Consider the following 24,622-nt stretch of genomic DNA (forward strand, 5'->3'; position numbering starts at 1 on the left):
CACAAGGCTAACGAACTTAACCCTACCCCCCCAAGAACCCAAACACCATCACCACCAAACCCACCAAACCTACAATACCTCCAACCACAATCCCATCCAACCTTCAACCCAACCCCCAATCCTTCAAAGTCAACCTCCCCAAAATCCTAGAATGGAAACCCACAAAGCCCTAACCCTTCACGCCCACACCCGACCCTCACCCTCTCCACCCCCGCCAGCCGCGCGCAACCATTGGCCCCGCCACGCGACGTATGCAGAGTACGCGCGGTTGCCGCTGGAGAATCTGTTCGTGTTGGATGAGCGGGTTCTGCTGCAGGAGCGCCAGTTCTCCATTGCGGATCTGTGTTCGTTGCCTGTGTGGCCGGGGTGTCATAATGGGGGGTTCGATGGGGAACATCAATGTGCCCGGATTTGGGGTCGTGTTCAAGTCGCTGCGCTTGCAGGGCCGGCTCATGTATGATCGCCAGCGTGTCTTGCGGTTAGTTCAGTGGTCCTTGAGTCCGGCTTGCTGCGGCTGAGGGAGACGATTGGAGTCGAGCATGTCGAGGAGTCTGGCCTAGAGGAGGCGACGGAGGCCCTGGAGGCTGGTGCGCGATTGTCCGCATGGGGGAGTCATAATGTGCTGAGGCTTTGTAGGGGTTGAGGACGAGACTTTTTGAGGATACGTAAGCTGACTGAACTAGTATATGCTACCAGTGAACGTTTTTGGAGTCATGGGATAATGAAGGGTTGGCTTTGAGATGAGGATGGGAAGTTGGGAGATTGATAGCCTCGATCTTGCTCAGAGTGAATATGTGAATAGTCTCATGTGACAATTAGTGATCTAGTAGGTTTGGCTCCAAGAAAATGTCGAAGGACTCAGAGGTGCTGTTCGCATGTCCACTGTATCACGGTGGAATCGAAGCCGGAGAAGCTACAGAAAGGATATCTGGTTTTGCGACCAATAATTTTGTATACTGTTCTTTACCTAAACCCGAAGACAAAAAGCACTATATGACATCGTAACTAGTGCATACAGAAGGCCATTTTTATCGTCATCATAATCGAAAATATCAAACAAGGTCCAAGGCATAGTCGTGATGTTTCCTCTCCTTATCGCCACCCGAGAATCAACCAAGCAGAGAAAAAGAGTGATACAGGTTCGCGGTGCAATTTGTTCGTGATGTATCGACAAGCGAAACCAGTCACAGTCACCACCAGAGGAAAGATAATTCTAGCGGAAGTCCGAGTCCACCCCGTTCTCCGCATACACCTGCAAGCTATACTTGGCGAAGTTGCTCTTCTTGCGCATCCGCTCCCCGTAGCGCGACAAGAGAGGCGGCACAATGCAGAATAGCGTCGCGATAGCAGCCAGAATCGACATCCCGACGTTCGCGCCCAGCCCATCGAACATGGCACTACCGAACAATGGGAACGTGGCAGAAAGCAGAGACCGGACGATGGAGAGGGCGGCGAACCCGCTAGCGGCGTAGCCGAGGTAGGAGTCGGCCATGTACTGCGAGACGACGACCTCCATCTCGTTCAGGCCGTAGCCGGTGAAGAAGAGGGCGACCACGGGGACAAACCAGTGAATGCCCGCGCCGACAGGGGGAATGGTCCAGGCGAACCACCACAGCGACAGGGCGAGGACTGGGGCGCCGATGTAGATGCCCGTCAGCTTGTGCTCGGGCTTCACCTTGAGGCCCTCCTTCAGGCGTCGCTGTGTGATGCGGTAGTCGAGGATGCGTGTTGCGATGTTAGGGATGAACCCCACGCCGAGGGCGAGGAAGGGCAGGCTCGAGTCTTCCGTGCTGAAGCCGAAGGCCTCAAAGATGGGTGGGAGAGCCTCGGCGAACAGATAGATAAGGGCTACGCAGACAGAAAACACCATGGTCACGACGAAGACTATCGGCTCGGTGAAAAACAATCGTAACGGTCGGAAGAGCCCTACGTGCGCAAAGGTGCGAAGGTCCGGCATGAAGTCGGGGTTGAGGGCAAGCAGCGACTCGTTACCAGTCAACTTCCGCAACGCTTGGACTTCCCGGGCCAGGATCAATGATGGCCGCGACTCTTTGATGCACATAAGCATGGCTGCGAGAACACAGGTCACGATTGCTCCGATGTTGAAGACCCATCTCCTGTGGGTTCTTGCGTCAGCGATCGGCGCCACATAGAACTGGAATTTGAGCTAACATACCATCCGTATCGATAAGTGACATAGGAGCTCATGATGGGACCCGCACTGACCCCAAGACATGCCATGGCAACATAATACAGCATCACCCATATGCGATCCTGTGAGTTGAACAGGTCTTCAATGCTCCCGGTAATGACTATCGTTGGAATGGCAGACAAGAAACCAGTAACCAAGCGTCCTATCACCAGAGCGCTGGCTGAGGGAACGGCGCCGATCAGAAGGCAGAAGACACTGTACAAGAGAGCACTCAAGACATAGAGCCGTTTCCGACCAAACGTTTCCGAGTATGGTGGAAAAACCACGCCGCCTAGACCTTGTCCCAGAAGATATCTAAGACATATCAATACCACTCCAAATGTGGAGAGCATAAGAACCCACGTGGAAACGTATAAAAACAAAGTGAAGGTTTTTCCGGTGCCTAGCTCAAGTTGTGCGGCTTTTGCAGTTGTGGCCTAGTGACATGTTAGCTGATGCCCCGCACACAATCCCGATCATTGCAATGTGTGGACTCACCCCTGAAGTACTCATCGCAGTCCTACAATACTCCATTAGCAGATGCCACGGAGTCGACTAGGTATGCTCACGTGAAGAACTCCAGAAGACCGATCACGGTTATGTCATAGGTCTTGCGTGCTGGGTGCCAGTTGCGTGGATGCTTCCTGTTGGTCTTGCCCCATCGCAGGTGAGCTCCATCTGGAGTCAGCTCCAGCCCATGCTCCGCTGCAAGACGATCTAGGTCAGTATAATCTGCAAGTTTCAATTCACCCATCGTGAAATCATTGATAAACCTTGGTCATCAACCTGGTTTGCCAGGTTGATTTTAAACGCCCAGTACAAGAGACCTAAACAAGGGATACATACCTCTTACACTGGGCCAAAGGGGTGGTCACTGCTGCCAGGCAGATCAACATTCACATCTAATCGATAATCGCTAGGAGCCAGCTGCCTAGAGAGAACTGGAAAAGACAGCAGAGGATGGGTCCATAGCCGATGGACGTACGGTGACCTTACACCAGCTGTCCTGTGCTACCTGAAGCCTTGAAGTTGGGAAGCCGAGGTGCCGGCTATCATTGGCTTAGGTACTAGGAGTCAGCTCCTTTGCATATGCTTCAAGACGATACTGAGTCGTATGCACGCCACGCGACTCACGACCCTGTGCTTGTACACATCAGCATCGTCGCGTCCGCGAATACAAGTGGGTCGCCTGATGATGGTTCATGGTCACGAAGACCTGGCGCCGGTCGAAAGGTCAAAGCTTCAGCTTTATTAAGATGGCGCTGGGATTCGGGTACATTGGGCCTGGAATGTGAAAAAGCGAGGATGAAGTACCCGGCGTTTATAGTTTGCGACGAAAAAAGCAAGCTTTCAACGCGTTCGATGTCGGGGTGATGTCGGAAAATAATTGGGCGTCAGGAAGAAATGATATCATGCTGCCCCTTGGGCGCTTCCCTTTCAGGTATGGGATCATAGCTGAGGATGTAACATGCGACCAGCCAGCGCGTATAACGTGATGGATCAGCCCTTTGGCACGCTTTAGCGGCCCCAGCCGGGATTTGTAATGCTGTTCGCAATCTCTGGATCGTTTGATCACCCTGAGACGAAGGGAGGATGATCCCCATTCTGACTCGTCATCACTTTGAGACGGCAATCCTATAGGACAAGGTATTAGCTAAAGGTTTCATAACGCGTGGATAACGTGATAGAGGACAGGTTATCTGGGGAGCACAGCACATCCCAGAGAAGGGGAGTTGGACTGAGGACGTACTGTTGGTACAGTACAGCACACTTAATGTCGGTGGTTGGGAGGGAGAATGCAAGCCTGAGGCATAAATCTTCCATGTCCAAGTAGGCGGTCATCAAGGCGGCATCGGATTTATCCGTCCATGCACTGCCATCGCTGCTTTAGTCGCTCCTGCCGCTTTTGCATCGGCCATGCATTTAATTCTTGAGCTCGATGGATGATTTCTGTCATCAATGCATCTCGTTCTTCAGGCTCCGTAAAGTACTCCCCGTATAAACTCACAGCAACCACACCGTTGACCAGAGCCGGTTTGCATTCAATGTGATTCAGAGCTATGCCACAGATTTTCAAGACTATGGAGCGTACTTGGGATTCCGTCCTGCGATGTGCCGCCCGGTTTGCGTTTCTTGTATTGCCCACAATTTAGCAAGCGACTTTGCTATTGGTGATAAGGGGTAGGCTCACTCAAGGTGTGGACTCTCGGCAACCAAAATCATTCTCGATAGCTCAAGGTGCTGGCTTGCTGTTACTTGATCCTCAGAGCTATACCAGATGGTCGGAAACACCTGGCCCTGCAGCTTCTCCGCTCGCTTTTCGAGGATAGGCACTAGTTCGCTTCGACACGCGTCCACCAGTTCCTGTTCACGTCGCACAAGCCGCTCTACCCAAATCAGCTATACTCGTTCCTCTGAGTTTATCTGGTGACAGTAAGACGAACCCCATTCATCGGTCGATCGGTCTTCCCAGAACCACTTCGTGACCTCGCTAGCGAGCATGATGAACTTATTTGCGACCGATGCTCTCCTCCAGTCCTGGGGCTGAAACTGCATGATCGGTGCACGTTCTCTCGTGAGCGCGTAGTATACCTCCTGTCTGACTGCGATCCAGTATGCTGCTGTTGCCAGCGACTGCTCAAGGCGATGTGAAATCCTCGACTGGATGATTGTCTGAGTGATGGCTAGAAAGTTGACTCGGCTCTGGGCGGCAGTCTCCGCAGGCCCTTCGTCATTCATATCTTCCTCCATCTCCTCATACTGGCGAAGGATGACTGCGGCGACCATGATATTCTCTTGATCGGCCGGGTCCGATACGTCGGGAAATTTGATAAGGTCGGGTATACACCTAAGTGTGTATTCCACCGCGGTGGCATCTTCCATATCCGTGAGTAACTGTCCATGGTACACAATCCCGTGCGGGGTTTTGTACTGGGGAAGACGAGCCAGATGCCGTGCTGACACAGCAAAAATAGCGTTTCGCACGGTCGAGCAGTGCCGTGCGCGTCGGGGGGCTTCCAGTCGGAAGTGCTTGAGATGATCGCAATGATCGAACTGCGACGTTTCAGGAGCTGAGTCTCGATGCAAATGGGGCTTCACATACCCAGGGAGAAATCTCCTCGATAAAGTATCGAAGTAGACAAGCCTCTTGCAAGGATGTCTGGTGTGCCAAATAGCTTGGCGACTCATCGCTATGCCTGTGCTTGAGTGCGCTCGAATAGCTTAGATCAGATGGTGAATCATTGGCTTGTTGGCCATTCTGGCCAGCCGTGGCCGAACGTACGACGGATGCTCCCGTGCTTTCTCGCGAATGCCCTGAGCTTAAGCGCTGCAGCACGGGGTCTCCTTGCATCGCGAACAAATGCCCCTTGTCCCCTTCGAGTTGCCCATCTTGAGTAGTTTTTGGTGTATCAGGAGATCCCGACGATGACGAGCCGGTTTGTACCCATGCTCCTCCACTAGTCTCCGACGAGGACGACAGGAACCCGCAATCCTCTACGTAAGCATTCTGAACCACGTGGCGTGTCGGCACCTCCAGCCCATCGGAGGCCTGCTGCTGTCCAATGAGTGGCTTCCACCGCTTGGGCTCACTGCTCACCCACACCTGGTTTCCCGGAAAGCTGGCGTCGAGGCCCGCCGTAGATCCCTGTCGGAACGGTGGCTTGCGTTGGACCGGCTGGCAGGTCGAGCCCTTCTCTTTGCATCGCGTACAAACTGGACGTAGCCTATCACCTGGGGTCTCGCACAGGGTTAGCGTTAGCGTAAGGGGTCCCGGAACGATTGTTGGTTTGTCAATCACTCACAGCGCACGTGCTTTTCTGGAAGGATGGTTGGTTGGTTGATTAGCAAGAGCGCCTGGCTGAATCAATGTTGAGGCCAAGGCATACCTCGACAGTTGGAGCATGGGGTTTGAGAATTCGATGCTTTGGCTGTGGCTGACATGGACATGGTGTTGGTAGGTGGATGTGATGAAGTTTTTGGTTTGTTATGGAACCCCGAGTCGACGGCGGCGGTTGCTCTTTGCAGTCAATGCGAAAGCGGGGAGCTCAACGAGCTCAACCCCGCACTCCATTTCCCCACATCCACTCTGAGGAAATCACGCCGATCATTGCTTTGGAGGTCACACTGGAGAGTATTTTCATAAGATTTCTGGACGATGGAATTGGAGTGCTGTCTTATGTGGCATCACTCAGTGTTCGCTGCTTACCCGAGAACAAGGCACTACAGGATAAATTCACCTCCCTCTGGTTTGACTACGACAGAACTGCAATTGTTCCTCGATAGTATCATGGTGTGTGCTACGCCTGCCAGCAAAACCTTTCTGAGATGATTGCCTAGATAATCAATCACAGTGAATCAAAAAGTAGCTTCTGAACACCGAGCCCTGCATGTTGATACTCGTCTAAAGTAGTGTGCTCGTGCGCCGACACCGCACTGCAACAAGAACATGTTGCCCATTTGGGCAAGTATCGGCGGAGTCCCGGGGGCCACGGCGGGCTCAGAATTACCCAATACGGCAGGTGCCGGCGTGCTTGGTGCTTGGTTATCTGCACAATATTCAACTCATGCTTCGAGGGTACCTGATCAAAGGTATAAATAGGGCGAAGTCTTCTCATCAGACTCGTATCATGCTTCTCTTCTGTCATCAGCACTCTCTCGAACAACCCTATCCTACAAAATCTTCCAAACATGACCCGAACAACAAACCCTCTCAAGATTGCCGTTGTCGGCCTTGGTCGCATGGTGTGGAATGATTTTTACTTCCTGGATAACACCAGCACTCACACATGTTTAGGGCAAACGCCACGTCCAGACACTCCTGTATCGCGTCCCTCACGCCCAGGTGGTAGGAGTATGCAGCTCCGACGCGAGCGAGGTCAAGTGGGCCCGGAGCAACCAAGAATACAGCGACTTTGGCATCACCGTCTACGACAGCTACGACCAGATGCTGAACCACCCGGGTCTGCAGGCTGTCTGGATCTCCAGCAGCACGGACGTGCACGCCAGTCAATCGCTAGCGGCGATCGCGAAGGACCTGCATGTGCTCTGCGAGAAGCCGCTCAGCACCGACGTTGCAGAAGTACAAGACTCCTCTCATCCTTCACACTGCACAACCCTCTACTAATAAGGCCACCCCAACCAGGCGCAATCCGTCGTCGACGCCGCCCGAGCCAAGCCCTCGCTCAAGGTAATGGCAGGCTTCTCGCGACGCTTTGACGCCTCCTACCGCGACGCCAGCGCCAAGATCTACGACCAGGGCGCCATCGGGACCCCGTTCCTGGTCCGCTCGAACACCTGCGACCTGCGCGACGAGACGGGGTTTTTCGTGCGGTACGCCGCCCGCAACGGCGGCATCTTCGTCGACTGCGCCATCCACGACATCGACCTCTCCCTTTGGTTCCTGGGAAACCCGGCCCCCAAGGCGTGCTGGGCGGCCGGTACCCTGCAGCATCACCCGGAGCTGCGCGCGCTGTCCGACGTGGACAACGCGGTCGGGGTGGTGGAGTTCTGGGGCGGCAAGATCGCCTACTTCTACTGCTCGCGGACGCAGGCCCACGGCCACGACGTCTGCACGGAGATCACGGGCACGGAGGGCAAACTGATGGTCAACGTGATGCCTCGGCAGAATAATGTGGTACTGGCGGACAGGCTGGGGATGCGCCACGAGGTGCAGCCGGAGTACTGGGAGCTGTTCGAGCATGCGTTCGCGCTGGAGGCTAACGAGTTCATTGCGGCCGTGCGGGAGGACCGGGAGGTGCCGCTGCCGCTGGAGGCGGGCATGAAGGTCATGCAGATCGGGCAGGCGCTGCAGCATGCTTTGTTGTCGGGGGAGGTGGTGCGATTTGATGAGACTGGGACGCGGTTGAACTAGATTTAGGGTCTTGCTACGCAGATGATGTCGGATGTGATTCTGCAATATTAATCTTGCCTTGTTGCTCAAATGCCTGACTTGTCCTGTAGGCCCCGTTCCAGTCTAAATTTTGGAAATACTTGATCCTTTTCTTGATGATCGGCAGCATTATGAGATCGCATTGTTAGACACCGAGCATTTACACAAACCACTATAGAAGATGTCACCAGAGTGAGTTACTGCCTGAGGCATGAAAGCGGTGTTTGCTCGGTTGGGACCGCGGCATCTCGGGGAATGCTTTCCAGCCATAAAGTATGGTGCCAAATTTATGGCCCGTATTTCCGGGAACCCAGTCACCGTCACACAGCGAGTTGGCTATAACGATCAACCATAAGCATAAGCACAAACGTCAGCATAAGGATACCCCCGCCGACCACAAAACCAACTTCACCCTCACATCATCTTTACAGTACCTACCACGACCACACCACCACTACCAAAAATGTCCACCGCCCAACTATCCCAAGCCTTCCCATGGCTCCAATCCCCAATCATCATCAACGCCCCGATGAGCGGCTTCGCCACCAGCTCACTCGCGATCGCCGTGACCCGCGCCGGAGGCCTAGGATACATCGGCTTCCTGTCCTCCGTCCCAGAACTCGACACCCAGTTACAGATCGCGCGACAGAATCTCCCTTCCCCACCCAACACCGACATCCTGCCCATCGGCCTGGGGATTATCGTGGCGGTCACCGCCCCCTCGGCCGTCACCGCGCTGGTCGCAGAGTATAAGCCCGCGGTCGTGTGGCTGTCCTTTGGTGCGCCCGCCGATTTCGCCGCGTGGACCGAGATGATCCGCACCGCGTCGCCGCACACCCACGTCTGGATCCAGATCGGCAGCGTGAAGGCGGCGGTGGACGCGGCGCGGGCGTGCCGCCCGGACGCGCTGGTCCTCCAGGGGTCCGACGCGGGCGGTCACGGCCACGCGCGCGGCGCAAGTCTGATCGCGCTGCTGCCGGAGGTGGCGGATGCGCTAAGCGACGAAGTCCAGGCGGTGGGCGGGAGCGGGATCCCGCTGATTGCCGCGGGCGGGATCGTGGACGGACGTGGCGCCGCGGCAGCGATGGTGCTGGGCGCCGCGGGGGTGGTCATGGGCACGCGGTTCCTGGCCGCGGAGGAGGCGGTCGTCCCCGCGCAGTACCGCGAGGAGCTGTTTCGGGCGTCGGACGGTGGGGAGGCCACCGCGCGGTCGCGGGTGTTTGATGAGATGTGGGGCCCCACTTTCTGGCCGGAGATGTACGATGGTCGGAGTTTGGTGAATCGGTGGTATGAGAAGGAGCAGCAGGGGGTCGGGATTGAGGAGATCCGGGCGGAGCTGCAGCGGGATCTCGGGCGGCTGCGGGAGACGGAGGGGGCCTTTGCCGATACGAAGAGCCTTTGGGCTGGATCGGGGGTGGGGCTGGTGAAGAAAGTGGAAAAGGCGGCGGAGATCGTGGAGGAGGTGAGGGAGGATGCAAAGAAGAGATTACAGGCAGGTGGTGCTTTGTTCTAAGCATTGAGGGTTTGCTTGTTTCTCAATTGGCCGGTAATTCGCCTTGCTGGTTTCCAAGCAATCTGTTCATCTGTTCTATATACATTCAACCAAAATTAATATATACCACTTCGAGTGTTCTTTAAACCCTTAATCAAGTTTACCTGCAAGATATCACCAGCTATTCCCTGTCTAACAACAAGGAAAAAATGCAAGGGGACACAAAATGACATATAAACAATAAAAGTTGACATGGTCGCGTAGCTTGCAACATAGGTTCTCTCCGCGAATTCAAGATAAGCTTCAAACTTAAGACGTGTGCCTTGATGGCCGAGCATAATGTGCATTCGCATGGATTTTCACACGGGATATATATAGCACATCCCCAAGTCACCCTAACAGCAACATTTGAAGGATTAAATAGACCCTCGGTCGACTGCAGATGTTTCGGTCTATATATAAAAGGTGACCTGTATTGCATGACCCAGGTGACAAGCTCGACAGATGTCTTGGCAGGCAATGTCGCCGACCGCAGCAACACATGTATTCGAATTCAACAAACGAGCACGTCGATACTAAACACCTCCAAACAACTCCGTGGCGATGACCAATCCAGTATCAGGTCAATCCAACCTCATACTAAACACTGCCTAATTTCTATTCAATCTGATCCCATTTCCCTCCATCTTGTCCCGATAATAAGCCCATAATCTAGCGTTTCCGTGAATTCCGTGAATTCCGGGATCATGCAGGACAAAACTAAGCAAAACATGGCAAGGATCGACTTTCTTCACGCAAATAACCTACGATCATCCGGGTAAATCGGGATAGTTGCGCAAAGCTCCACCGAAGCTACCAGGTAGTCTCAGGTCAACTACAACACATAAAAACCAGACCCCAACACCCACCATCACACCCATCGCCATCACCACGAAACCACCTCCCCAAGCCAACATTAATCCAACATGAGCCTGCAACCCCCCGGAGTCGCCTTCGTGACCGGCGCCAATGGCATCAGCGGCTACGCCATCGTCGAGCATCTGATCCGACAACCCAAAGAAGAATGGTGCACTTCCCCTATGCCCCCTCCCACCCCAGAGGTCTACAGCAAAACCAAAGCTAAAGCCACCCAACCAGGTCCCGAATCATCGTCTCATCCCGCCGCCCGCTTCCGGTCCCGTGGATCGATCCCCGCGTGGAATTTGTGGCCGCCGACTTCCTGCAACCAGTCGAGAAACTCATCGCCGAGCTGAAAGATATCTGCGCCCCTGTCACGCACGCATACTTCACCTCGTACGTCCACGACGATGATTTCCGCGTCCTCAAGGACAAGAATATCCCGCTGTTCCGCAACTTCCTGGATGCCGTGGATGCAGTCTGTCCGGCGTTGCAGCGCGTGAGTCTGCAGACTGGCGGGAAGGTGAGCATCGCCATTTCTTTCTTGTTGACAGTCTTCGGGAAGCCAACGCGACACAGTACTACGGCGTTCACTTGGGGCCCGTCAAAGTGCCGCTCGAGGAGACCTTCCGGCGGTACGAGGACCAGGGGTATAACTTCTACTACAACCAGGAGGATTACCTGCGGGAGGTGCAGGGCCGGCGCGGGACCTGGTCATATAACATCATCCGGCCGAATGCGATTAATGGTTATGCACCGCATGGTGAGGGTCTCCCACATACAAATTACTCGGGCAAGGAGAAGGAGGCGGCGGGCTAATGACGCATACAGCGAACGGCATGTCCGAGGCACTTACCGTCGCGATCTACATGCTGGTCTGCCGCGAGCTCGGCCAACCGGCGACCTTTCCGGGCAACGAGTACTTCTGGAACTCGATCGACGATAACTCCTACGCCCCGAGTCTGGCCGACCTCACCGTGTGGGCGTCGACGCACGAGCACTGCAAGGATGAGGTGTTCAACCATGTCAACGGCGATGTGTTCGTCTGGAAGCACATGTGGCAGGATGTGGCCGAGTATTTCGGGGTGGGGGTTCGTTGCTTTCCATTGAGAAAAACAAATCCGGTGCGGAAATATTGACCACTCTGTAGGCACCGGAGCCGAACTTCGAAAAGGCGTCGGGGCAGGCCAACTCCCTCAGTAACGAGATTGACATGGTGGAATGGGCGAAAGACAAACATGAGGTTTGGGAGAGGGTCGTGCAGAAGTATGGAGGTAAGGTGGAGACTTTTGGCTGGGGTACCTGGGGTTTCTTCAACTGGGCGACCGGGAAATCCTGGTTGACCATCTCTTCCATCAACAAGGCGAGGAAGATGGGTTGGACGCGACACGATAAGACGTTGGATACCTGGATTGAGACGTTCCGGTCATTTGAGAATGCCGGAGCTCTACCTTCCCACAGGGCTCTGACCGGGGGAAGGAATCGGGAATAGTGGTTTGCTGAGCCCAGCGATCACTGGACAAACTACTGAAGACTGAGCTCCATCCTAGAAGATGCTATTTTTGTTGGCTGTTGAATGTTGCATGCCATGTGCTGGCGCTTGCAGCTTTGAGTCTAGTAACATTCCTTATGGTGGTGCGGGAACTCGCGTAGAAGAACGAAGCGGCCGGCTCCCTGAATATCGATAGGCGAATTGAGGCCGTTGACTTCGCCTTAAGGGCAAAAAAGATCAATCGAACGTTATTAGGGAAGTGAATAATGTGCCTACAAAGACTCCAAAGTTCTCCCGCATACCCCCAGCCTCCTCCAAAAAGTCACGCCAAGTATATTCAGCCAGCGGCAAGAATGACACCAACATCTTCAGAGAGATAGCCCTAATCCGCCTTCACATTCCACAACCCACGCCTTCCCCGGGCCATCAAACCTCTTTATCCTGGTCCATACAGGGCGAAGGAGGATAAATACTACACACCAATCCCACCGCGTCGTGGCCCTTCAGCCAACAGACAGCCATCTCTGTCTTCCAGAGTACCGCGTCACACCAACCACCAAAATGTTCCTCCCACTCAAACACATTCTCCCCCTCCTCCTGACCACCCTAACAAGCCTAACCACCGGCTCCCCCGACCAAAAGCCAGCCTACCGAATCACCTCCCCCGCGGACTCCGCGATCCTGACCCCCAACACCCCCAGCGTGATCTCCTGGTCCACCACGCAACGCACCTCAGCCAAACTCTCCATCTACCTCGAAACCACCACCAACCACACCGCCCTCTACACCATCGCCACCAACATCACCAACTCGGGGTCCATCTCCTGGGCCCCTCCCGCCCGCATCCCGCCAGGCGAGGAGTACATCATCGTCCTCGACCCAACCACTTCCCCCGACAACACCACCACCTCTCCATCTACTTCAAACGATCCCCAGGGAGAAAAAGCAACCTACCAATCCCTCCCCTTCACCATAACGGGCCCCAAAGCCCCACCCAACAACTCCACCTCCACAGCAACAACAAACGCCACCACCGCAGAGGAACCAACCTACTACCCAACCGAAAACCAAGCCATCGCGCGCGGCACAACCACCATCGTGACGTGGCCCGTGACGCCGGACCAGAAATCCGGGCACGTCAGCGTCTATCTCACGGAGGGGCAGTCGGAGTCCACCGCCAAGAATGTGTCGACGGTGGCCACGCACGTCGCCAACTCGGGGAGTCTGGCGTGCGTGCTGCCGCGGAATCTGACGCTGGCGGAGGATTATCGGTTTGCGATGGTTGGGGTGCAGGGTGGGGAGGATGTGCGGTATTCGGCGGTGTTTCGGGTGGTGGATGGGGATGAGGAAGAGAATAGTGATGGGAGGGAGGACGGTGAGGAGAATGACGGTGGGGATGAGGTTGAGGGTGAGGGTGAGGATGTGCAGGAGAAGAATGAGGGAGGTGAGGCTCATGCTGCGGAGACGAGTGCTACGTCTACGGAGAGTGGGCTCGCCAGTGGCTCGACGGGGGCGTTGAAGTCGGATTCGACGCGGATTGCGACTGCGGAGGGGTCCAGGGTGGTGAGGAGTTGGGGCGGGTGGGTTGCGCTTGGGATGGCGGGGGTCTTGCTGCTTGTGTAGGGTTGGAGGGTGTGGTTCTACTGAGCGACGCGGCATTGCATTTAGCGTGGATTAATTTGCCATTGGATTATGATAGTAATGTGTTATGAAATGTTGAATCTGGTGGAAAATGCCTCATATTCAATGTTTTCACTTGTCGTTCTCACCCTGCTCAGCTATGTTGTAGTCGTGTGGTACCATTGGCTGCTATCTTTATTGCATCTTGCCAACAGTGACCGTGCGATATCGAGCAGCGATCGGATTCGTGGAATTTGGCACCGAGAGCCGTCACAGTCACTGGGTTTCTAGATCGTAACCTTGCGAAACGTGCGGCACGATGGCTAGGGCTCAATCAAGACTCTGTTAAGTAGGTTATGGTGTCCTAGGTTAGACCTCTGTCGTACCCTAATACAAGAAATCCGGGTAAATCCGCTGCAACAGGTGATTCGAATACCCCACCACCTCAGCCTGGAATCGTCCCACGAGAGAACCTCTGCATGCCAAGAACCAAGAGAACAAAGAGAAGAGGCGAGATAGTCACCTTAGCCTTGGTATGACAGCATGGCAGGGACGCTGAACACGACCCATAACTCCATTCGCCAGCAAGCAAAGGTCCAGCCAAGTCTCACAGAGTGATACTCAGACCGGTCTGATAAAGTGAAAGGCAGAATGCTCCACCGTCGCTTCCCTCTGCTAAAAGCAGGCATCACAGAAGCTGGCCCCACCTTCAGAGTGCTTCCTTGTAGATGGGATGCGGGGTTCGTATTGGTCGCGATCATCGACCCTGGGGTTACCAGAAACTGCTTCAAACCTAATCGTTAGAGCCTTATCGAAATTTAGCTCAGGAGAATTCTGGGAGTTAGATTCGAGAGACCCATCGCGCCGGGAATCGAAACAAACGCCTGCCCAGATGGATCCATGTGGCAATCCCGGTAGGTCTGGTACCTAATCTTACGAGGCGGCCAGCCCAACACGCCGGGAAGATGAGCGGCTGTAGTACCCGCTATCACGGCCATACTTTACGAGAACTCGATCTTCATCCTCAGAAGCATTCTTTGCAGCTCGTGAATCTCATCAAGATCTTTTTCGAGCATGGAGTCGTGAGATCAGAGATTGCATCTCTGAAAGACGAACGACCCGGTCTAGACCTGGACAGGTTGTTTATAAAATGCTCGAAGCATCCTAGACAATGCTATCATTTTTTCCTTATCATCATCGACAACAGATAATCACAGAGCAACACAAAGAGCCTCACCCATATTCCTTCGGACCAACCATTCTCAATAAACATGCAGTTGAAGAACGTTCTCGCCGTCTTCGCCGCTCTCAACCTCGTCACCGCCGCCCCGACCCCCGACGAGGACAGCCTCGAATTCGTCGACGGTCCCGAGGGAGGTGCTGATGAGTTTGAGATCGTGAAGCGAGGAGAGGCCTCTTTCTGGTGCAAGGGAGCTGTCGTCAATGACAAGTACAAAGGTGGCGTGGCCGGTACCAAATGCGGGTGGTCCTGTAAGTTCAAAAAAAACCCAGTGCCCGTTTTTGGGCGGATGCATGTAAGTTCTCTGACCGAACGGGCTCAAAAAAGATGAGAATGGCTGCGGCAACCTCATCTGCAAGAGTGGCAAGTACATCGCCTGGCCAGCTCCAGTAAGTCATATCCCACCTCTCCAGTCTTCAGCAAGGCAAGGAAGCCGCTAACACACCGGGGCCTTCAGAAATGGGGCAAGTGGGATTCCTACATCGTCTGCAGCTAGATGCCTGAGCGTGGCTGCAAGAACCGTGCGGGGGCACTTCGGCTGTGGTAGCTCCATGTTGTGCGATGCATTGGAGATGATCTACCCCAAGGCTTCGAATATTGATGGCTATGATTTTTAGTTACGTTAGGAAGAGCGAAGGTTTGTGTATTGGTGCAGCGACGAGTAAAAGCCAAGAGGAAATGTTACTATTGATACTTTGCTTGAATATAATTTGAATTTCGGTTTTTGAATTGCAAATTGAACAAGAGTGTACACGGAAGATCCGGAGCAGATTATATGACAAGATGATCGAATCTTAGGGCTAGACAACCAGTGGTCGACTTGTATGTCCCTTCCATGGGAATCTCGGATTCACCCCGCCATCCCGCCGTTTGCGGCCGGGTCGCGTGTCGCGCCCCCAGCCAGGCCCTTACCCAACCCACAGCCAAAATGCCTGGCGAATTCAATTTGCGGACTATGCGCACCCAGTAACGCTAATGGCCAGACAAAAAGAAAGCCTCGCCTCTATCGTGCGAGCGAACACCGGTTCCTCTTTTTGTCCATCATGTATAGCTCAAGTAGAGGGGCCCTTTCAATGCCCCATGATACACGCAGAAAACCGGGATCGGCGGTCCAGATCTGGCAGCCGGGTAGTTTGATAAGAATGAAATAGCCACGAACAGCCGAAGGTATCCGGTGCAGAACGGCCGTGAAACGTTTTCTGCAAACGGACCCGTCAAAGGTTCGCTTCACAAAAGAAACACGGTGTACTACACGGTGTACTGTACTTCCGCGGTAACGGAAAGCACCGCTCGAATTCTCAAAAATTTCTTCCTTGTCAACTAGGGCATGATTCCACGGGTCAGTAGAGGAATGGAATTGCATACACATATATTACCCAGTCTGACAACTGTACAAATTGATTGATGGGTCCTGACCTGGATACCAATGGTACTGCACCTCAGTTATGAACTTCTTAACAGTCGACTTGCTCCTGTATACCGATGCCGGAAATCCCGCTCCTCGAATGTGACACGGAGTCTCAAGCAAGCGTGACTGAGGGGGACCCTAGAAGTGATAACCAGCTGCTGCGGATGGAAAATAGCAGTTCTGTAAAGACTTGGTAAGATTTATTTCTCTGTCACCCTACTGGAGTAGATCATGGTCCTAATCTTCACCTACAGATATCTAACTCTTTTGCTCTCTTCTCACGAGAGATTTCTCGCAAATGAAGCGGAATACCCCCGTATCTCCGGCTTTGCGTCGGCTATGGCCATGTATCTGGAGGCAGATCGATCGTGTTTTCTGTGTGTCTAGTCTCAGCCAAGACTGGAGAGATCCACTTTTTCTCAGAGGAAAAATGCGGGGTAAGTGGACGAAAGGAGCGGCAAGGAAAAGTAATAGTCGTCTTCTGGAATTGCACTTTAAATATCAATCTCTCCCGTAGCAAGAACAACTGAGATATTTGAAGCCATTGTGCGCCTATTGTGTCCTCTTCAGCGATTATCAAGCCTCTGCTAGAATTGCGAAAGTCCGATCTAGTGAGGGTTCTCATTTAAAAAAGCTAGGCTCCGCAAATGTCTCACCGTGATGAGTCGGTCAGATCCGACCTGCAACTGGAGAGTGCGCGACACAGCATGGAGGAAGATGTGTCAAAAAAGCCTCCCCCACAGAATGACAGCCCAGGGGATCCGTTTGGGGAGGAGGTCGAAGGGCAAATGCAGTACAAGACATTAAGTTGGTGGTATGTGAATCACACCTGACGCCTTGAAACCACCACTAACAGAATCTTTAGGCAATGTGGGATGCGTACGTCGTCCACCTCCATGACCATCAATGACACAGCCATTTACAAATAGTAGTCATGATCGCCGAAACCGTGTCCCTGGGGATCCTATCGCTCCCCGCAGCCGTTGCAGCTCTGGGGATTGTTCCGTACGTTGCCCCTTCTCCTGCAAAAGTAGCAACTCGCTCATTGTGGCCCAGATCAATCATCGCCCTGCTCGGGCTAGGAGGCATGGCAACATACACAGGCTATGTGATCGGACAGTTCAGATGGCGATATCCGCATGTGCACAGCATGGCCGACGCAGGGGAGGTGCTGTGGGGCTCGTTTGGCCGTGAGCTGCTAGGAGGGGGCCTCATCCTCCTCCTCATCTTCGTGATGGGCAGCCATCTACTGACCTTCTCCGTGGCGATGAGCACAATGACGGAGCATGCGACCTGCTCCATTGCCTTCAGCATCGTGGGCTTTGCCATCTCGCTACTCTGTACTCTACCGCGCACCATGCGAGGAATGACCCTCATGGCTATCATCTGTGCGTGGTCACCCACTCCAACCCTTGCCCAACCACACCACATCTAACCCTAAACCCAGGTTTCATAAGCATCCTCTCCGCCATCTTCGTCGTAACCATCGACCTCGGCATCATCAACAAGGACCACTACCACGCCACCGCAGTCCACCGCACCGACCTCAACGAAGGCTTCCTAGCCATCACCAACATGGTCTTTGCATTCGGTAAGCCCCTTACTCCCCTCCCCCCTCATCACAAACCACAAAGCCCCAACTAAAACAAGCATACAGCCGCCCACGCCGCCTTCTTCAGCTTCATCTCCGAACTCAAAAACCCAAAAGACTACCCAAAAGCCCTCTACCTCCTCCAAACCATCGACACAACCCTCTACATCCTCGTCGCCGTGCTCATCTACTACTTCGCCGGGCCGACCGTCGTCTCCCCGGCATTGGGATCTGCCTCGCCAGTGGTCCGCAAAGTCGCATACGGAGTCGCCTTACCGACTGTACGTTCCCCTCTCCCTTACAATCTATCAATTCCCTTCACTCCCCCCCGAAAACAACATCACTAACCTCTCCCCTACCCGGGGCCGAAGATTATCATCTCCGGCGTCGTCAACGGCCACATCGCCTGCAAATACATCTACATCCGGCTCTTTCGCGGCACGGACCGGGTGCACGCGACCGACTGGACGAGCTACGCGCTGTGGGCGGGGATCGCGCTGGGCGTGTGGGCGCTGGCCTGGGTCATCGCCGAGGCGATTCCGAGCTTTAGCAATATCTTGAGTTTGGTGGTGCGTTTCCCTCCCCTTTCCCCTGCTCTTTCATTCCCGCGGATGCGAACAGATAAGGAGACGTGATGGGAGGTTGAGATGTTAACTTGACAGTGCATGGGGTTTAGGCTTCGTTGTTTGCGACGTGGTTTACTTGTCCGTTGTCCTTCCCCTTTCCTTGTTTGATCTGTGCATGGAGTGGGAATAGTCAAGCTAACTGAGAGTGGGACATGGTTTAGACGGACTTCCGGGGATTTTTTGGCTGTATCTGAATCGGGGGCTGTGGTTCAGCAGCCTCAGGAAGTTTGCCTTGACGGTGGTGAATGGGTTTATGTTTTGCGCCGGGGCGATTATTGTAAGTTCCTCGGTGTGGGATGTCTATGCTGAGAGGTGAAACTAATGATGGATGTAGTGTGGACTGGGGCTCTACGTTTCTGGGAAAGCAATCCATGAGACGTCTGCGCAGGCCTCGTTCTCTTGTGCTAGTTCTTGAGGGTCACAAATAGAGGGTTCCTTAGTTTGTTGGTGTAGAGGTACGGGATTGGATAGAGGGCAAGCACATGCAGAAGTCAATAAGGTTTTGGGATAAAGGGAAGACTAGCGTTGAAGGACCTGGACATTAAATCAAATATACTACACCCCAACCATAAACAACCAACGCCCGCCAACACGGCATAATCAAACACGCACACAACAAAGACTACCACTTGAACTTCTTCGGCACAAACCGACTTGCCTGACTCTGTAGAAATCCCTTCTTCTCTTGCTCTGCCTGCGGCTCAGCAACAGCCTCGAACTCCGGAATCTCCTTCGTCTCGACGCCTGGCTCCTTCTCTTCACTCGTCTGCCGCCTCTCGATGATTTCCACCGCCCAGCCCATCGAAGCCATCTTCGCGAACATGAGCGGCGTCACCTTGTTCTTCCCCTCCGTCGACGGATCTGCCCCGGCGTCGAGCAGCAGCGCCACCGTCCGCTCCCAGGAGGCTTGCCCATCTAGATCGGCAAGGAGCTCCGCTTGGCCCTGGGCGCGCAGCTCATGGGCGATCGCCCCGGCGGTCTGCAAAAACAGGAGCAGGGGCGTGCGGTGCTCCTCGTCCTTGGCGTTGACGTCCGCCCCGTGATCAATGAGCCGCTTCGCCATGACCTCACTATCCATGCCGACAACGGCGACATGGAGCGGCGTCTGGCCGACGCTGTCGCGGGTATTCACGTCGGCGCTGTGGGCGAGCAGTGCATCGACGGTCCGCTCCGCGTCCTTGACCTTTACAGCAATGTGGAGGGCGGTCTGCGCCGTGTTGATGGCGTGGTAGGTGTCGATGAGGGTCTTGGACGCCTTCCACGCCGCGAGACCCTTAGCGGCCAGGCCCATGCCGACAGTGGTCTTGCGGTTGGGGTCTGCGCCGCCCTTGAGGAGGGCTTCGACGAGGGCTTCTAGCCCAGGAAACCCTGCCGCTTTGTGGAGAGGGGTGATGCCGCTGCTGTTGGTGACGTTGGGGTCGGCGGAGTGGGCCAGAAGCGTGGTCACCGTGTCGACGGAGCGGCCGTCGATGGCGTAATGCAGCGCGGTGTTGCCGCCGCTTCGTGTGAAGATGTTAGGTCGGGCGCCGGCTTTGAGCAGTTCCTTCACCATCTTGGGGCCAGCATCGGAGCGTTCGGCGGCGGCGAAGTGCAGGGCTGTGCGACCGGGGTGAAGGAGCCCGATGGTCGTCGCATCGACGATGGCTCCATTCTGCAGCAGCCAAGTGACCATCTCGACCGCCTCGGAGTCCGCCGCAATGTGGATCGCACTCCAGCCTGAGGTGTCGGGCGCCGCGACGGCCGATGGCAGCGAGAAGATGGACATATTCCAGGATGTGGCACGATCGGCCAGCCACGGAAGATTGAGTCGAGCAGACACGAAGAGCAAGCTGGTGCTAGTGGAGAAGCCGGAGTCTGATTGTAAAGCAGGACATGTTAATGCTACGAACGATTCGAAGCGCTTGAACCATACGACTTACACTTTCCATGCGTCCATCGCTTCAAAAGATCATAGGCCTTCAACCAATTTTGCAAGGACACTGATTCTGCCTCGAAGAATCGCTTCATGCCAACTATGTCGCTTTCCTCCCGAATCTGGCTTTCGCGGAGATGATCTCCAAGAAACTCGATGGAATACTGCAGGAAGGGATATCCCGCGAGGTATTCCTGTCTAGTCTTGGTAAGCTCGACTTCATCGATCCTCCACTCTTTGTTCACCGGTGGCTTGGGCACTTCGCGGCGCTGAATCTCCTCGAACTGCAGATATGCCAAACAGGCCGAGGCCATCTGCCGATGGGCATCGGACTTGCTCATCCCGAATCGGGGATAGTCCTTGGCCCCTTCCTCGCTGAAAACATGGGCCAAAAAGTCCTTGACAGACTGATGACTCAGATAGACAGCGCCACTCCGGACTGCGAAAAGGGTGCCCCAGCTGTTCTCGATATTCTGCCGCAACGCCTGCAGATCCTCCTCGCTTGCGCTTGCGCCCGTATACTCCTTCCCTTCCTGGAGCGTGAGAATCACATCCAACTCCTGCAGAGTCAATGGACGACAGGCAAAGTAAATCCACATGAGCAGTGTGCGCAACCGACCGACCACATCCCGCGACTGTCGTTCCAGGATTGCGCTGTAGAAGGCCTCGACATCGGACGGGATGTTGTGCAGCCTTTCCTTGACCCTGGCCTCGGTCCAGACACCCTCCCAGGTAGACAGGTCATCAAGAACCAGCGACAGCCACATGAACATGCCTTTGGAGCTTTCCTTGAGCTGGCCCGTGATGTCTTCGCGAAGTGTGTCCGGGAACTTGCGATATTCCTGAATGCGACGAACCCTTCGCTCGGCGACTTGCCTGATGTCCTCCTGGTTCCCCTCGGGCATGTCCACCGTGAACTCGGGAAGCATCTTGTCGGAGACAATGGCACTGCCTCGGTCCGAGATGATGCATCGGAAGGTGAACTTCCGGCCCAGGCCGTTTGCCTTCTGGCTGATTCTGGTGGACAAATCATTCACAATCCGGAGGATGGGAGCGATGAAATGCCCGCATTGATCTAATCCGTCGATGACAAAATACAAAACTTCCAGACTAGGATCAGCCACGATATCCTCGATGATTCGAAGCAGAACATCGCGTGAGTGGAACTCGTCTACATCAATCGTGCTGCCGTTGGATGACCCCTGCAAGTCTTCAAGATTTTGCACGTGCTGCAGTGCGTATTTGATAAGGCCGCGGTTCTGCTGTAGCAGCTTGTAAAGCAAGGTTCTAACAACCCAGATGGGTGCCTTGCGGTGCTCGTTTTTATCATCGCAAAAACAAGCCACCGCGATCGTCTTCCCAGGTGTTCCAACCTCTGGGCTCAGGATCACATCCTCAGTCAAGGAAGGCGATTGGGGGCTGGTGCTCGAGCGCAGGCTGGATTGGATAGCTCTTGTGAGATATTTCAGTAGTACAGTCTTCCCACTGCCGGGGATCCCTCGAATGTACAGCGGTGTGGTTGTTGGGGGATCGGTTTGGATCCAGCTCCGAAACGCTGCACATTCAAAAATCCATTCACAGGTTCCAGGGAACGCGCGAGCGATGTCGTGTCGATCTCCGGAGTCACCTGCGACTAGGGCGTCGAGTAATTTCTCTTCGACCGTCTTCTTCTCGCCTGCGGACCAAAGAAAGTATGTTAGCTCTGTGCATGCGCCCAAGGTAAGATATGTTCCATCATCAAGCCTATCTTACCCAAGTAGACAGAAGCTCCGGCAGCGATGGTGACCTGTTGAATGGCATCGCTGTAAAACGAGGCTTCCATCGAGCCATAATTCTGGCCCATCTGAAGGCCAGAGTTGGTCGAATTGTTGAATGCGGCTGACGCCGGTGGCGGTGCCTGTAGCTCTAGTGTCAGCATTGGGGCCAGAACGTCGACCTATCTACCTCTTCTCAGCCGAAGCACAGTACTTACTGTATCAACCATCGTGCTAGATTCTCTCCCCCAAGATTACCAGTCTTGAATCTTTCTGACTGTAGCGCGAATAGAAAGACGCGCGGTCGTACAGACGTCTACGTTAAATAAGACCGATCTCATGGGATGCAGCCGGTGCAGCAAGCAAGTTCTGCTTGACAGTAAGCAGGGGCTGCATCTCCGCATCTGCTGAAAAGGTCAACACTGCCTCGATTGGGTGCCACCGGGATGGACGGCGTTCTCCTAGTCGGATTCGACTGTCAGAAGACTTTCAGCCCTCCACGGCGCGGGTGTGATTATAGGTGCAGATTCCAGCTGCATCCAATGAGGGGGCAAATATGCACCTCGCTTGCAGTCGCCCAAACAAACCACTCCCCGTCAGCATCGATCAGCGCTCCCACCTCATCCCGATGACCCCGCCTCCTTCTCCCTCCTCCGTACAGTTCATCTAGCTTCCTGCAGAAGATAGTCCACGGCCGAGCCCCTCTCCCATCACCACACGCACGCACGGCACCGGTTCGGAACAGTGTGGAAAGCAAGCAGTCTATATTGACTTTTGACGCCAGCCATTCAGTTTGTGGATACTGGAAACTGCGAAATCATTGGACCCAGGTATGACCGTCGCGATTGGGCCTCGTTCGGCATTGTTGCATTTGCTGGATCTGCGATTGTCTCTCCTGAGGGACGATGCCCGATTCCTCGGGATGCTCCTTGTCATCAGTTGTAACATAAATTCGGTCGGCCCCAGCACGAAAGGATAGTCCCGGTCACTATTCACCACTGGTCCGACCGTTATTTTGACATATATTTGTGATTGAAGGCTTCGAAGTGCCAATGGAACTGAAAGTGATCCGGGACCCCGGCGACGCTCGCGTGGAGTAAGTTACACCACATCTCTTACGTGTACGACGTTGCAACGTTATTTTCCTGGAACTTTCATGGTTGGGGCATACTGATCATGGAACTCTGAAGCATTGTTTTCGTCCACGGCTGGCATGGCGAGCAGCCTGGCTGGACCTCTGCCGCCAAATCCGTGTTCTGGCCCGAGAAGCTTTTTGCGAGCAAGGTTTCCGAGGCGCGCGTATTCTCGTTTGAGTACGATGTGACTCTCGAAACGTTCTGGAACGAGGAAGACCTTATTACCGAACTTTCGAACGAGCTGATGGACCAGCTTATGGATCAGCGCACCGAGCCGGAGAAGGTTGCCCCGCCCCCTGCCCTCTAACCTTCCCAGCCGCTGACAAGACGACCAGGAGAAACGAGCTGTGATTCTTGTAGCACATTGCCTTGGAGGGTTAATCTGCGAAAATGTAGGCTTCCTGGCGTGCAGTCCAGTCGCCCCCTTCCCGGATTCCCCACTGAATCAAATGTTGACAAACAAGCATAGGCGCTCGTCCAAGGAGCGGAGCACAACGACCGGAAAGCCCTTGTCAGCTGCGTCAAGGGGCTCCTTCTACTTGGGACCCCACATTACCACCCTGGTGTGCTGAGTGAAGCAAACAAGTATTTCGAGCTAGCGGGAGAAGAGGCCCCTAGCGAGTTTGGCCTGGAGGAAAAGTCAGACTGGGTGCTGGGGATCCCGCGCGAGTTTGCTAAGCTCCGTGCCGCCGGGCTGGAGATGGACATCCAATGTTTCTACGAGGGATCCCCTACCGATCTCAACGGGAAGGGAGTCAAGATCGTGGAGATGGCCTTGGCGCGGTGCCCCGACGGGCCTCCCGCAGAGCGGCTGGCAGCCAACCATGTGAAGATGAGTCAGTTCGAGGATGAGAATGATCGCGACTTTGTCAAAGTGCTGCGAGTCCTGAAGAAATGGGTGGCTAAGGTTCCCGCCCCGGAGAAAGATGGAGGCACTACCGTCAACAATGTCTCTCACGCCTCCTTTGCGGGATCGACAAACTCGGGGTACCAGTTGGGTCAGAATGTCGGTAACCAAAGTGGGTTCGTTTTTGGAAGAGCATAGTGGTGGAAATGGTATCGTGTGATTGATCAGGATGATGAATTCTCGCTCTGAAGCTTTCTGGAATGATGATATCGTGCATCGAGTGCTGTTGTGTGACCTTGAAACTGTGTAAACTGTGGGCCAGTAAGCAAGACAGATGCAGTCGGCGGAGCAAATCACCCCCATTGGCGTAAGGCATATGGTGTCGCAGCGTACTTGACGCCCGGGACAGAGTTTCGCCTGTATAATGATAACAAATCAACCAAACATCAAGGTGCTAGTGCCGTGATCAACCCGATTAGTCGTCAGACGGGCCACTTGGAAGGCCGGGATCGAACATGGCCCTATG

General features: G+C 54.4%; 12 protein-coding genes across 12 annotated transcripts; 8 read left to right on the forward strand and 4 right to left on the reverse strand.

Annotated features, from left to right (window-relative positions):
* Positions 1–151: 151 nt before the first annotated feature.
* On the forward strand, positions 152–659 carry BO82DRAFT_397983 (uncharacterized protein; the record flags this gene model as incomplete). The annotated part of the gene is made up of 3 exons (XM_025638997.1): positions 152–344; positions 468–587; positions 637–659. The coding sequence occupies 3 exons, from the start codon at positions 152–154 to the stop codon at positions 657–659; spliced, it is 336 nt and encodes a 111-aa protein (XP_025496436.1).
* Positions 660–1,213: 554 nt separating this feature from the next.
* BO82DRAFT_273160 (MFS multidrug transporter) lies at positions 1,214–2,945 on the reverse strand (the record flags this gene model as incomplete). Its single annotated transcript, XM_025631044.1, has 5 exons — positions 1,214–2,117; positions 2,177–2,506; positions 2,555–2,628; positions 2,690–2,711; positions 2,761–2,945. The coding sequence occupies 5 exons, from the start codon at positions 2,943–2,945 to the stop codon at positions 1,214–1,216; spliced, it is 1,515 nt and encodes a 504-aa protein (XP_025496437.1).
* Positions 2,946–3,922: 977 nt separating this feature from the next.
* On the reverse strand, positions 3,923–6,130 carry BO82DRAFT_418655 (uncharacterized protein; the record flags this gene model as incomplete). The annotated part of the gene is made up of 7 exons (XM_025640083.1): positions 3,923–4,323; positions 4,383–4,578; positions 4,636–5,245; positions 5,295–5,375; positions 5,475–5,923; positions 5,995–6,009; positions 6,079–6,130. Coding segments are annotated over 7 exons (1,677 nt in total), but the record flags the coding sequence as incomplete, so codon positions are not given.
* Position 6,131: 1 nt separating this feature from the next.
* Positions 6,132–8,063, forward strand: BO82DRAFT_380373 (Gfo/Idh/MocA family protein; the record flags this gene model as incomplete). The annotated part of the gene is made up of 4 exons (XM_025637755.1): positions 6,132–6,146; positions 6,908–6,934; positions 6,987–7,271; positions 7,335–8,063. The coding sequence occupies 4 exons, from the start codon at positions 6,132–6,134 to the stop codon at positions 8,061–8,063; spliced, it is 1,056 nt and encodes a 351-aa protein (XP_025496439.1).
* Positions 8,064–8,408: 345 nt separating this feature from the next.
* BO82DRAFT_326374 (NAD(P)H-dependent flavin oxidoreductase) lies at positions 8,409–9,594 on the forward strand (the record flags this gene model as incomplete). Its single annotated transcript, XM_025632918.1, has 1 exon — positions 8,409–9,594. The coding sequence occupies exon 1, from the start codon at positions 8,545–8,547 to the stop codon at positions 9,592–9,594; it is 1,050 nt and encodes a 349-aa protein (XP_025496440.1). The 5' UTR covers positions 8,409–8,544.
* An 8-nt stretch (positions 9,595–9,602) lies between these two features.
* Positions 9,603–9,977, reverse strand: BO82DRAFT_350494 (uncharacterized protein). Its single transcript, XM_025634167.1, has one exon. It carries the CDS (start codon positions 9,924–9,926, stop codon positions 9,690–9,692), a length of 237 nt encoding a protein of 78 aa, XP_025496441.1. The 5' UTR covers positions 9,927–9,977; the 3' UTR covers positions 9,603–9,689.
* A 516-nt stretch (positions 9,978–10,493) lies between these two features.
* BO82DRAFT_301130 (SDR family oxidoreductase) lies at positions 10,494–12,136 on the forward strand. Its single transcript, XM_025632074.1, has 5 exons — positions 10,494–10,639; positions 10,711–10,993; positions 11,050–11,233; positions 11,302–11,561; positions 11,621–12,136. Exons 1-5 carry the CDS (start codon positions 10,539–10,541, stop codon positions 11,960–11,962), a joined length of 1,170 nt encoding a protein of 389 aa, XP_025496442.1. The 5' UTR covers positions 10,494–10,538; the 3' UTR covers positions 11,963–12,136.
* Positions 12,137–12,523: 387 nt separating this feature from the next.
* BO82DRAFT_428695 (uncharacterized protein) lies at positions 12,524–13,585 on the forward strand (the record flags this gene model as incomplete). The annotated part of the gene is made up of 1 exon (XM_025640461.1): positions 12,524–13,585. The coding sequence occupies one exon, from the start codon at positions 12,524–12,526 to the stop codon at positions 13,583–13,585; it is 1,062 nt and encodes a 353-aa protein (XP_025496443.1).
* A 1,042-nt stretch (positions 13,586–14,627) lies between these two features.
* Positions 14,628–15,448, forward strand: BO82DRAFT_350497 (uncharacterized protein). The gene is made up of 2 exons (XM_025634168.1): positions 14,628–15,211; positions 15,280–15,448. Exon 1 carries the CDS (start codon positions 14,854–14,856, stop codon positions 15,151–15,153), a length of 300 nt encoding a protein of 99 aa, XP_025496444.1. The 5' UTR covers positions 14,628–14,853; the 3' UTR covers positions 15,154–15,211; positions 15,280–15,448.
* Positions 15,449–16,565: 1,117 nt separating this feature from the next.
* On the forward strand, positions 16,566–18,966 carry BO82DRAFT_117718 (amino acid transporter). Its single transcript, XM_025629853.1, has 10 exons — positions 16,566–17,044; positions 17,096–17,109; positions 17,163–17,235; positions 17,287–17,618; positions 17,678–17,821; positions 17,888–18,102; positions 18,193–18,390; positions 18,498–18,525; positions 18,609–18,724; positions 18,782–18,966. Exons 1-10 carry the CDS (start codon positions 16,878–16,880, stop codon positions 18,860–18,862), a joined length of 1,368 nt encoding a protein of 455 aa, XP_025496445.1. The 5' UTR covers positions 16,566–16,877; the 3' UTR covers positions 18,863–18,966.
* On the reverse strand, positions 18,830–22,504 carry BO82DRAFT_350498 (putative skeletrophin). Its single transcript, XM_025634169.1, has 4 exons — positions 22,332–22,504; positions 22,112–22,256; positions 20,367–22,034; positions 18,830–20,301 (listed from the first exon to the last, which is right to left on the reverse strand). Exons 1-4 carry the CDS (start codon positions 22,341–22,343, stop codon positions 19,070–19,072), a joined length of 3,057 nt encoding a protein of 1,018 aa, XP_025496446.1. The 5' UTR covers positions 22,344–22,504; the 3' UTR covers positions 18,830–19,069.
* Positions 22,505–22,667: 163 nt separating this feature from the next.
* BO82DRAFT_350499 (uncharacterized protein) lies at positions 22,668–24,582 on the forward strand. Its single transcript, XM_025634170.1, has 4 exons — positions 22,668–23,209; positions 23,304–23,532; positions 23,585–23,641; positions 23,719–24,582. The coding sequence occupies exons 1-4, from the start codon at positions 23,166–23,168 to the stop codon at positions 24,292–24,294; spliced, it is 906 nt and encodes a 301-aa protein (XP_025496447.1). The 5' UTR covers positions 22,668–23,165; the 3' UTR covers positions 24,295–24,582.
* Positions 24,583–24,622: the final 40 nt, after the last annotated feature.

This window comes from Aspergillus uvarum (assembly GCF_003184745.1).
Source record: "Aspergillus uvarum CBS 121591 unplaced genomic scaffold BO82scaffold_4, whole genome shotgun sequence".
Classification (NCBI taxonomy): domain Eukaryota; kingdom Fungi; phylum Ascomycota; class Eurotiomycetes; order Eurotiales; family Aspergillaceae; genus Aspergillus; species Aspergillus uvarum.